Source organism: Theropithecus gelada, chromosome 10 (assembly GCF_003255815.1).
Source record: "Theropithecus gelada isolate Dixy chromosome 10, Tgel_1.0, whole genome shotgun sequence".
Lineage (NCBI taxonomy): Eukaryota > Metazoa > Chordata > Mammalia > Primates > Cercopithecidae > Theropithecus > Theropithecus gelada.
In genome coordinates, this window is record NC_037678.1 from 69329973 (window position 1) to 69341958 (window position 11986).

The 11986-nt window shown below is 51.6% G+C and overlaps 1 protein-coding gene across 2 annotated transcripts in view; it reads left to right on the forward strand.

Annotated features, from left to right (window-relative positions):
• Positions 1-11258, forward strand: part of SNTA1 (syntrophin alpha 1) — a 35478-nt gene extending 24220 nt beyond the window's left edge. The window contains exons 3-8 of one of the 2 annotated variants that reach the window (XM_025398730.1): positions 727-931; positions 6463-6670; positions 6818-6948; positions 8879-9075; positions 10324-10511; positions 10613-11258. In XM_025398730.1, coding sequence (XP_025254515.1) covers positions 727-931; positions 6463-6670; positions 6818-6948; positions 8879-9075; positions 10324-10511; positions 10613-10705 — 1022 coding nt within the window. In that variant the 3' untranslated portion in view covers positions 10706-11258. The remainder of the gene's footprint in view (positions 1-726; positions 932-6462; positions 6671-6817; positions 6949-8878; positions 9076-10323; positions 10512-10612) is intronic. The other variant, XM_025398732.1, reaches the window with a different exon arrangement.
• The last annotated feature ends 728 nt before the right edge of the window (positions 11259-11986 follow it).

Here is an 11986-nt window from a genome sequence, read left to right on the forward strand (position 1 = left end):
CGCCCGGCTAATTTTTGTATTTTTAGTAGAGACGGGGTTTCACCATGTTGGTCAGGCTGGTCTCGAACTTTTGACCTCAAGTGATCCGCCTGCCTTGGCCTCCAAAAGTGCTAGGATTATAGGCGTGAGCCACCACGCCCAGCCTGGGAAAGTCTTTTAACCACCTTCTTGTATACACTGTCTAGGAGTTCAAGACCAGCAACATGGTGAGACTCCATCTCTACAACAAATTAATAGCTGGGTGTGGTGGTGCATATCTGTAGACCCAGCTACTTAGGGAGCTGAGGTGGGAGGATTGACTGATCTGGGAGACTGAGGCTGTAGTGAGCTGTGATAGCACCACGGCACTCTAGTCTGGGTGACAGAGAGAAACTGTTTCAAAAAGAAAAAAAAAAAAGTCACATGGCCACACCTCACTGCAAAGGAGGCTGGGAAATAGAGTCTTTCTTCCAGTGGCTGTGTGTCTATCAACCACAGGGAAAATGAGAGAAGGGATATAGGCAGGCCCTATCTCTATATAGGGATAGAGAAAAGGGATACGGTATTTTCTGCTCCACTGCCCCATCAGAGACTTTAACCTAGAAGAATTTGTTAATATCACTATTGGACTCTTGCTTACTAAAGGTCTAATAGTGACACTGGACACTCTTAATAAATTAGTGACAATTGTGATATGTGCTGGGAGCCCATGTCACAGTGGTGACTGCTGATGTCTCTCCCAATCAGTCAAGTATATGAAGGACGTCTCACCGTATTTCAAGAACTCTGCTGGTGGGACCTCGGTCGGCTGGGACTCACCTCCTGCCTCACCCCTTCAGCGGCAGCCTTCCTCCCCTGGCCCCACACCCCAGAACCTCAGTGAGGCCAAACACGTGTCCTTGAAGATGGCATATGTCTCGAAGAGGTGCACCCCCACTGACCCGGAGCCCAGGTAAGGCTGGGCTGGGGGGCAACTCAGACAGACAGATGCTCTGGTGTCAGGTGGTAGGACCAACGGAAAGACACCTCTGTGTTGTACGAATGACCAGCATGATGCCAGAACATAGTAGGTGCTTAAAAGATAGATTGACTGGAAGCATGAGTGAAGCTATGGAGATGATGGTATGCTTTGCTTCTCACTTCTTCCTCTGGGCAGCTCACATATGGGGATGAACTTGGTCTGGGGAAGAACCCTGTGTTCCAGTCCTGGTTCTCTTTGAACTAGGCCCTTTTCCTCACTGACCTTTAGATTATCCATTGTGAGATAAGGTTATTAGACTCACCGATCCTCTCGTCTCTTCCCACTCTGCTTGAGCTCTGAGATGTCTGGTTTTATCAGGGCCATGGACGGTTACATCCTTCACATCTGAGCAGCCTTTAACAGTTCATTGATAATATTGATACCACCAAACATTTACTGAGTGTATACTGTGTACCCAGCACTGTGCTGAGTGCTTTCCATGTGCAGTATTATTTAGCTCTCACAGAGGCCCAATGGGCAAAGTCCTATTATTTCACCTCCTTTTTATTTTATTTTATTACTATTTTTGAGCCAGAGTTTCGCTCTGCCACCCAGGCTGGAGTGCAGTGGTGCAATGATCTTGGCTCACTGCAATCCTGCCTCCTGGGTTCAAATGATTCTCCTGCCTTAGCCTCCCAAGTAGCTGGGACTACAGGTGCCCGCCACCACACCTGGCTAACTTTTTTTTTTTTTTTTTTTGACAGAGTCTCACTGTGTCGCCCAGGCTGGAGTGCAGTGGTGTGATCTTGGCTCACTGCAACCTCCGCCTTCTGGGTTCAAGCAATTCTCCTCCCTCAGCCTCCCAAGTAGCTGGGATTACAGGCGCCCGCCACCATGCCTGGCTAATTTTTTGTATTTTTAGTAGAAACGGGGTTTCTCCATGTTGGTCAGGCTGGTCACGAACTCCTGACCTCAGGTGATCTGCCTGCCTCGGCCTCCCAAAGTGCTGGGATTATAGGCGTGAGCCACTGTGCCCTGCCTAACTTTTGTATTTTTTTGTAGAGACGGGGTTTCACCATGTTGGCCAGGCTGGTCTCGCACTCCTGACCTCAGGTGATCTGCCTGCCTTGGCCTCCCAAAGTGCTGGGATTACAGGCATGAGCCATCGTTCCCAGCTCACCTCCATTTTATAGATGAGGACAGAGAGGGGAAGTAACCTGCTTGAGATCACACAACCAGAAAGGGTGGTGCTTGCCTCATTCCTGGTAGTCCTTTCTGCTTTGGAAGTTGCAAGATGCCTGAGTGATGGTGGTGGCTGAATGGCGCATATTTGGTCAAGTGGGATATGCAGTGTTGGAGGTGATGCTTAAGTGGTATATGCATTACAAGCTTGGGCTGTGGGTCCTAGTGACAGCCAGGGTTCAATGCCAAGCAAATGCCCAACATTGGCTGGGAGGGCTGGTTAATAATGTCCAGTATCCAAATCTCTTGGTCTCACTTGATGCCACACCTCTTGCCTGCCCCCATGAGGCAAGACCTGGTGATTCACAGGTCACTTGCAGATGCTCTACAGAAGAGCCTTTGTTTTTGTTTTTGTTTCTGAGATGGAGTCTCGCTCTGTTGCCCAGGCTGGAGTGCAGTGGTGAAATCTTGGCTCACTGCGGTCCCCTTCTCCTGGGTTCAAGCGATTCTCCTGCCTCAGACTTCCCAAGTAGCTGGGATTACAGGCACCTGTCAACATGCCCGGCTAATTTTTTTTTGTATTTTAGCAGAGACAGGGGTTCACCATGTTGCCCAGGCTGGTCTTGAATTTCTGAGCTCAGGCATTCTGCCTGCCTCGGCCCCCCAAAGTGCTAGGATGACAGGCATGTATCCGGCTGTATTTTTACTAGAGATGGGGTTTCACCACATTGGCTAGGCTGGTCTCAAACTCCTGACCTCAAGATCCATTCACCTTGGGCTCCCAAAGTGCTGGGATTACAGAGGTGAGCCACCATGCCTGGCCCGGAAAGGCCTTTTGTGAGGGTGAAGGTGAGGTAGTATTAGTCCTTTCAGAGACTCACAGAACCTTAGATTCCCAGCCTGATCCCAGACATTACCTGAAACATGTGTGTATATGTTTCCAAGTGTGTGCACATGTAGATGACATGTAAATGCAAGTGTTTGTATGTATATGTGAGAGCATTTGCATGTGAGTATAGATTTGTACGTGTGTTTATGTTATTTGTATGTGTGTATGCACATATGTCTGCATGTGTGTTTGAACATGTACATGCCTGAGTATACATGTAATCTGAATATAACTGGGGTTCCATATGGCCCACTGTCAGTGCAGTATCCCAGTCATAGGGATACAGCCTGGCAACCAAAATATAATGAAAACTACTTCAAACTTTTACTCAATGTTAGGATTGCACTGGGCTGCAAGTATAGAAACTCCAACAAGAAATTACTTAAATAAAAGGGGTTAATTTTCCCACGTTTAAAAAAAGTCCAGGGGTCAGCTATTCTGGCTGCTGTAGATGCTCCAGGATGCCATCAAGGAACCAGGCTTCTAGCTTCCTGCTCTGCCATTTTAATTATGGGCGGTTTTCTTCTTTGTGGAGGCAGGATGGTGGCTGCATCCCAAGAATTGTGTTCATATTCCAGGCAGAAAGAAGACAAAAGCCAAAGTCTTTTCTCCTGGTATTTTGGCTATCTGTTGCTATATCACAAACCATTCCTAAAATTTAGTGGTTTAGAAAACAATAATTTATTATTTCTTTTTTTTTTTTTGAGATGGGGGATCTCACTCTGTCACCCAGGCTGGAGTGCAGTGGTGCAAGCTCAGCTCACTGCAACCTCCACCTCCCGGGATCAAGTGATTCTGGTGCCTCAGCCTCCCAAGTAGCTGGGACTACAGGTGCCCGCCATGACGTCTGGCTAATTTTTTTGTGTTTGTTTTTTTTTTTTTTTTTGACGGAGTCTCGCTCTGTCGCCCAGGCTGGAGTGCAGTGGCCGGATCTCAGCTCACTGCAAGCTCCACCTCCTGGGTTTACGCCATTCTCCTGCCTCAGCCTCCCGAGTAGCTGGGACTACAGGCGCCCGCCACCTCGCCCGGCTAAGTTTTTGTGTTTTTTAGTAGAGACGGGGTTTCACTGTGTCAGCAGGATGGTCTCGATCTCCTGACCTCGTGATCCGCCCGTCTCGGCCTCCCAAAGTGCTGGGATTACAGGCTTGAGCCACCGCGCCCGGCCATTTTTTTGTGTTTTTAGAAGAGATGGGGTTTTGCCCTGTTGGCTAGGCTGGTTTTGAATTCCTGGCCTGAAGTGATCTGCCCAGCTCAGCCTCCTAAAGTGCTGCGATTATAGGTGTGAACCACCATGCCTGGCCTCAAACCTCTTTAGTTTAGTTTTGTTGTAGTTGTTTTGTTTTTGTTTTTGTTTTTGTTTTTTAGATGGAGTTTCACGCTTGTTGCCCAGGCTGGAGTGCAATGGCACAATCTCAGCTCACTACAACCTCCACCTCCCGGGTTCAAGCGATTCTCCTGACTCAGCCTCCCTAGTACCTGGGATTACAGTCATGCGCCACCATGCCCGGCTAATTTTGTGTTTTTAGTAGAGATGGGGTTTCTCCATGTTGGTCAGGCTGGTCCTGAACTCCTGACCTCAGGTTATCTGCCTGCCTTGGCCTCCCAAAGTGCTGGGATTACAGGCGTGAGCCACCGCGCCCGGTCTGTTTTTCTGTGTGTGTGTTTTTTTTTTTTTTTGAGACGGAGTTTCACACTTGTTGCCCAGGCTGGAGTGCAATGATGCGATCTCGGCTCACCACAACCTCCACCTCACAGGTTCAAGCGATTCTCCTGCCTTAGCTTCCCTAGTAGCTGGGATTATAGGCATGTGCCACCACGCCCAGCTAATTTTGTATTTTTAGTAGAGACGGGGTTTCTCCATGTTGGTCAGGCTGGTCTTGAACTCCGACCTCAGGTGATCCACCCGCCTCGGCCTCCCAAAGTGCTGGGATTACAGGCATGAGCCACTGCGCCCGGCCTGTTTTTCTGTTTTTTAAGATGAGATCTTGTGCTGTTATCTAGGCTGGAGTGCAGTGGCACCCTCATAGCTCACTGCAGCCTCAAACTCCTGGGCTCAAGTGATTCTCCTGCCTCAGCCTCTAAGTAGCTGGGACTACAGGCACATGTCACCATGCTTGGCTAACTAAAAAAAAAATTTTTTTTTGGGCCGGGCGCAGTGGTTCATGCCTGTAATCCCAGCACTTTGGGAAGCCGGGGCGGGCGGATCATGAGGTTAGGAGATCGAGACCATCCTGGCTAACACGGTGAAACCCTGTCTCTACTAAAAATGCCAAAAATTAGTCAGGCATGCTGGCAGGTGCCTGTAGTTCCAGCTACTCAGGAGGCTGAGGCAGGAGAATGGCATGAACCTGGGAGGCGGAGCTTGCAGTGAGCAGAGATTGTGCCACGGCACTCCAGCCTGGATGACAGGGCGTGACTCCATCTCAAAGAAAAAAAAAACTTTTTTTTTTTTTCTTTTTTAGAGATGAGTGTCTCACTTTGTTGCTCAGGGTGGTCTCGAACTCCTGGGCTCAAGCCATCCTCCTGGCTTAGTCTCTCGGAGTTCTGGGATTACAGGCATGAGCCACCATGCCCAGCCTAGTTTTTCTTTTTTTTTTTCCTGCTCTTATTAGTGAATTAGTTCGGTTCTGTGCAACAAGGAGAACCTGGGAGCTGGCCCAGAAGAGGATGTTCCTTAGAAACCAGGAGAAAGGGGCAAGATTAGGAATAGTCACACAGCAATAATTTAGGCCCCATCACACCATCGTGCATGTTTGAGTGTGTGTGTGTATTTGTGTGTATATCCATATGTGTAGGCCAGGCACGGTGGCTCATGTCTGTAATCCCAGCACTTTGCAGGGCAAGGCAGGCTAATCATTTGAGGTCAGGAGTTCGAGACCAGCCTGGCTAGGATGGTGAAACCCCATCTCTACTAAAAATAAAAAAAATAAGGCCAGGCACGGTGGCTCATGCCTATAATCCCAGCACTTTGGGAGGCAGAGGCGGGTAGATCACGAGGTCAGGAGATCAAGACCATCCTGGCCAATATGGTGAAACCCCATCTCTATTAAAAATACAAAAATGATCTGGGTGTGGTGGCGTGCACCTGTAATCCCAGCTTCTTGGGAGGCTGAGGCAGGAGAATCGCTTGAACCTGGGAGGCGGAGATTGCAGTGAGCTGAGATTGGGGCATTGCAGTGCAGCCTGGGTGACAGAGCGAGGCTCTGTTTCAAAAATAACAAAATCCCCACAAAATACATGAATATGTGTGTGTGTCTCACACTTTCTTGTCCCTATGCCCCATGAGGCCACAGCAACTGCGGCTGGAGCCCAGTAGTGAGGGTCGCTTCTGATTCTCAGGGACATCCCCCTGGTTTCTTCTGGTTTGGTGGTGGGTGGGGTTTCTTGGGCCAGGGTTGGGCAGCTGCAGCCTAGTGGTCAGGTCCTTGCCTCCACCCATTTGTGCCTGCAGGTATCTGGAGATCTGCTCGGCAGAAGGCCAAGACACCCTCTTCCTGAGGGCCAAGGATGAGGCCAGCGCGAGGTCGTGGGCGAGTGCCATCCAAGCCCAGGTCAACGCTCTGATGCTGCGGGTCAAGGATGAGCTGCAGGCACTGCTGGCAGCCACCAGCACAGCTGCCAGCCAGGACATCAAGCAGATTGGCTGGCTGACTGAGCAGGTGCCTGCTGGGCCTGGGACCTATCCCTCCCTCTCTTCTGCTCCTTTGGAGCTGGCCCTGTTCCCAGTGCCCCAGCTACCTTGCCCCACCCTGGCCCTCTGCCCTCTCTTCCCCCACCCATCCTTACTGCTGTTTTGTCCCCTGCAGCTGCCCAGTGGGGGCACGGCCCCCACCCTGGCCCTGCTGACTGAAAAGGAACTGCTCCTCTACTCTTCTCTCCCTGAGACCCGCGAGGCCCTGAGCCGGCCAGTCCGTACTGCCCCACTCATCGCCACCAGGTACCCATGGGCAGGGGCAGTATGTCTGCCCCAGAACTTGCCGGGAGATGCTCCAGCAGGGCCCCAGAAGCTGGAAACTCCAGCCCTGTCCACCCTCAGCTATTCCCTAGGTGACCTGAAGCAAGTCTCTGCCCTATCTGGGCCTCAGTTTCCTTATCTGTAAAATGGGTGCTTGGAACAAAAGGACATAAGGTCCCCGCTAGCCACTCATTCATTGACACTTATGCCTTATGCTGCATGGGTCAGAGGGCACAGAGCTGACCCCAACAGTCGCTGCCTCCAGAGAGAACCTTGTCTGATTGGGGAGACAGACCCAGGAACAGCCATTACAGTGCAGAGTTTGTAGGAGCCACTTAACTCTGTAGGGGTAGTTGAGGAACGCTTCAGGGAGGAGGTGACATCTGAGCTGGACTTTGATGGATGAGTAGAAGTTTTCTGTTTAAGAAAGGGTGAAAGAGCATCCCATGCAGAGAGAACATCATGGTCAAAGGTACAGAGGCATGATGAGTTTGTGATAACCAGAATTCATGCAGGAAATGGAGAGAAGGGAGTTGGCAGGGCCTGATCTTGCAGAGCTTCTTTTGCCTGATTAAGGAATGTTAGCTTTATCTTAAGAGTTTGGCAGTGTTGAAGGGTTTAAGCTGGGGAGCGAGGTGCTCTGGTTGCTTTAAGAGAATCCCTGTGGCTGCCACATGGAAAATGCTGCGGAGAGTACAGGATGGAAGTGGGGAAGCGCTGCAGTCGTGCAGGAGAGATGATGGTGGCTGGGGGAGGTGGAAGTGGGCGGCAGGAGCAGATGGAGAAGAAAGGCAGCATTGGCATTGGAAACCACATGGGTGTAAAATTAACAGGGCTCCGTGCTTGCCAGATGGGGCGGGTGAAGGAGGGGTCTGGAATGAACAGGAGGTTTGGAGCTGGTGTCTGGGTGAGCGTGGGACTGGGGGTGGGGGTGGAAAGGGAGGAGGCTGGAGCAAGATGCTGAGTCAAGTCCAGAGTGTGTGTGGGATGGAGAGGGAGCTTGGATAGGAAGCTTGGGGACTCAGGGGTCTGCAGCTCAGGGCTGGAAAGTGGAAGGCTGGCGTCAGCAGAAGTCTGGGGGGGATGTGAGCTATAGGAGAAAGAGTGGGTGAAGGGAGGAACAAAGAGGGATATGGGGCAGAACTCTTAGGTCTGCCCCAGAGAGGGGCAGTTGGCTTACCAAGGCCACACAGCAAGTGACAGTCAAGCTGCAGGGGTCTGAAGTCCTTGTCACCCATGTCTCCTTACCTCAGGCTGGCTCTGGCCCGTGTGTCAGGAGCCTGCTGGCTACTAGGGATAATTAGGTCCTGGATTGTCTACCTAATCAAGTGATTCAAGTCAGGCAACAAATGTTTATTGAGCACCTACTGTGGTCAGGCATAGTTTTACTTATTGGGAATACAGTGGTGAACGCAAGATCAACATTTCTAACCTAGCTGACATCCTAGTGAAAAAGACAGTGAAAAACCAACAAAAACAAATAATAAAAAGTATAATTTCTGGTACCATGATGAAAAAGTAAGGCTAGTGAGTGACAAGGGTGCTATTTTGGACTGGCAGGCCAGGGAAAGCTTCTCAGAGGAGGTGACATTTAAACTAACATCTGAAGGAAGTGAGCCATGGAGATAATCAGGGAAGCGTGTATAGGCAGAGGGAACAGCATACGCAGAGGTGCTGAGGCAGGCGTGTGCTAGGTGTGTGTGAGGACACCAGTGTAGCCGGAGCCAAGGGAGCGACAGGGAGGGTGGCAGGAGATGTCTCCTGCTGAGTCAATCAGTGCCCCCTGGCAAGTCCTGTCCTGTTAGGTGGTAAAGGATTTACAGGGTTTTTCCCAGGTCATTGGCCCCTTTGCCCAGAACTATTTGCCCCCTGCCCGAGGCCTCATGCTCAGCCCTCTGCCCCTCACCCCCAGACTGGTGCACTCAGGCCCCTCCAAGGGCTCAGTGCCCTACGACGCAGAGCTCTCTTTTGCCCTGCGCACGGGCACGCATCACGGTGTGGACACTCACCTGTTCAGCGTGGAGTCACCGCAGGAGCTGGCTGCCTGGACCCGCCAGCTGGTGGATGGCTGTCACCGGGCCGCCGAGGGTGTGCAGGAGGTGTCTACAGGTGTGCTGGGAGGATCTGGGAGTGTCCCTCTGGTAATGAGCCTCTTATCCCCAGGGGCATTCAAGCTTCCTTCTTTAGGGCACTTCAGGAGGGGACAGAAAATGGGGTTTGGAGGTCAAGGTGGGTGGATCACCTGAGGTCAGAAGTTTGAGACCAGCCTGGCCAACATGGCAAAACCCCGTCTCTACTAATAATACAAAAATTGGCTGGGTGTGGTGGCTCATGCCTGTAATCCCAACATTTTGCGAGGCTGAGGCGGGTGGATCACTTGAGGTCAGCAGTTGAAGACCAGCCTGGCCAAAATGGTGAAACCCTGTGTCTACTAAAAATACAAAAATTAGCCAGGTGTGGTGGCGGGCGCCCGTAGTCCCAGCTACTCAGGAGGCTGAGGCAGAAGAATTGCTTGAATCTGGGAGGCGGAGGTTGTAGTGGTCCCAGATTGCACCACTGCACTCCAGCCTGGGCAACAGAGCAAGACTCTGTCTCAAAAAAAAAAAAATAATAATAATAATACAAAAATTAGCTGGGCATGGTAGTAGGTGCCTGTAGTCCCAGCTATGCAGGAAGCTGAGGAACAAGAATCGCTTGAACCCGGGAGGTGGAGGTTGTGGTGAGCTGGGATTGTGCCCGCTGCACTCCAGCCTGGGTAACAGAGTGAGACTGTTTCTCCAAAAAAAAAAAAAAAAAGGAAGTTGGGTTTGGGCCCTCTGTTTTGGATGTGCAGGTGCCCTGGCAGGCAGAGACTCTTCTCCCTGGGGTTTTCTTGCTCCAGCTTTGTCAATCTGCTGGTGAGGATGTGAGAGATGGCACTTGGGGTAGGGTTGCCAGAGGAAATACAGGACACCCAGCCTCATTTGAATTTCAGGTTAACAGTGAATACTTTTTTCATAGAAGTATGCCCAAATTAGTCATTGTTTATCTGAAATTTAAATTTAGCTGGGCAACTCTGCAGGTCTCCAAGGGCGGTGCTTGGTCGATCTGATGATGCCTTTATCAGGAGTGAGCCTCCAGTCCATGGCAGATTTTAAGCTCCCCCTTTCTACTTGTGGACTGGAAGTGGGTGTAGGTCCTCTGAGGGTGGGGGTGATGACTCTCTGCAGGGTGGGTGTACAGGTGCCACGACAAACAGTGAGCCTCCCGTCCCTGGAGGCATTCAGGCCCCACTTTGTAAGCTGCGGTGGGGGTTGGAGGTTGGGGTGTATTGTCTGAGGTGCCAGCTGTGCCTGTACCTATGTGCCCTCCCTGCAGCCTGCACATGGAACGGGCGTCCCTGCAGCCTGTCTGTGCACATCGACAAGGGCTTCACACTGTGGGCGGCTGAGCCAGGTGCAGCCCGAGCTGTGCTCCTGCGACAGCCCTTCGAGAAGCTGCAGATGTCTTCAGATGATGGTGCCAGTCTCCTTTTCCTGGACTTTGGAGGTGCTGAAGGCGAGATCGTGAGTGAGGGGCTGCCTTTGCACCCTGGGGAGGAGGGGGTATGCACTCTTGGAGGCCAGGCTGGCCAGGGCCCTGACTCTTCTCTCCATCCACCCTGCAGCAGCTGGACCTGCACTCGTGTCCCAAAACCATAGTCTTCATCATCCACTCCTTCCTCTCGGCCAAAGTCACCCGCCTTGGGCTATTGGCCTAGAAGTCACCGGATGCACTAGCCCTGAAGAGGGGTGTCCATGACATGGCCTGAGCTGGGCCTCCACCGACTGCCTGCTCACCCCTGGGCTGAGGGAAGGGAGAGGAGAGGAACAAGGGCCTCTGAGACCCCACCCCTGAGGGAGACTGGATTGGTCTTGGGGCCCGGGGCCCAGGACCCAGACCCAGGACAGAGTGGACTCTGCCTGTGATGGGGTGGCCTTCCTGCTGCCCCCCTCCACCAGTGCCTTTTGCGGAGAGATATTTTGTGTACACAGAAGCCATTCCGAGTCTGGGACCTGCCCCTGTGCGGATCCTGACCCCAGCCAACAGCTGAGCTGCCAGGCCTCCTCGAGGCCCCTAAGCCACCCCTAGAGGTCCCATCTGAAGCTGGAGTCCCCTGGGGTCAGCGGCAAGAGAAACAAGAGGAGACTTTGTTTGTTTTTCCCCTCAGCCCTGCCACCTTGGGGAGTCTGGTTTTTCTCTTCATCCTCTCTCTCCTCCTTACTCTTGGATAAATAAACAGCCTGTGAGACACAGGCAGCCCGGCCCAGTGTCTGTGGTCTGTGCCTTGGCCTTTGGGTCCTGGGGTGGCTCCTGCAGTCCCAAGATGGACCAGACCAAGGACTGGGGCACCTTTCCCTGGAGAAGAACAGACTTTTACCACATGGGCCAAAGAGAGTGTATTGGTTATCTATTGTTGTGTGACAAATTACCCCACATTTTTGCAGCTTAAAATGACAAATATTCATTATCTCTTAGGTTCTGTGGGTCAGGGATTTGAGAGGGGCTAAGCTGGGCTGTTCTTGTCTCAGGGTCGCTCATGAGGTTGCAGTCAAATTGTCAGCTAGGGCTGCAGTCATCTGAAGGCTTGACTGGGGCTGGATGATCCATTCCAATACTGCTCATGCACATGGCTGTGGGTAGGAGGTCTCCGTTCCTCACCATGTAGGGCTAACCCTAGAGCTGCTGCTTGAGTTTTCTCATGATATGGCAGTTGGCTTTCCCCACAATGAGACAGAAGAGAGAGCAAGAAGGAAGCCACAAACAGTGCCTCTTACGACCCAGTCTTGGAAGCCATACATTGTTGTTGCTTCTGCTTTGTTCTATTTGTTAGAAGTGAGTCACTAAGTTCAGTCCACACTCAAGGGGAGGGGAATTAGGCTCCACTTCTTGAAGAAAGGAATGTCAAATAATTTGTGGATCCATTTTAAAGCCATCTTAGAGAGCTTCAGGACCCTTTCCTGCAGAAGGGAGGTGGAGTGGAATGTGTTTGGTGCTTCGG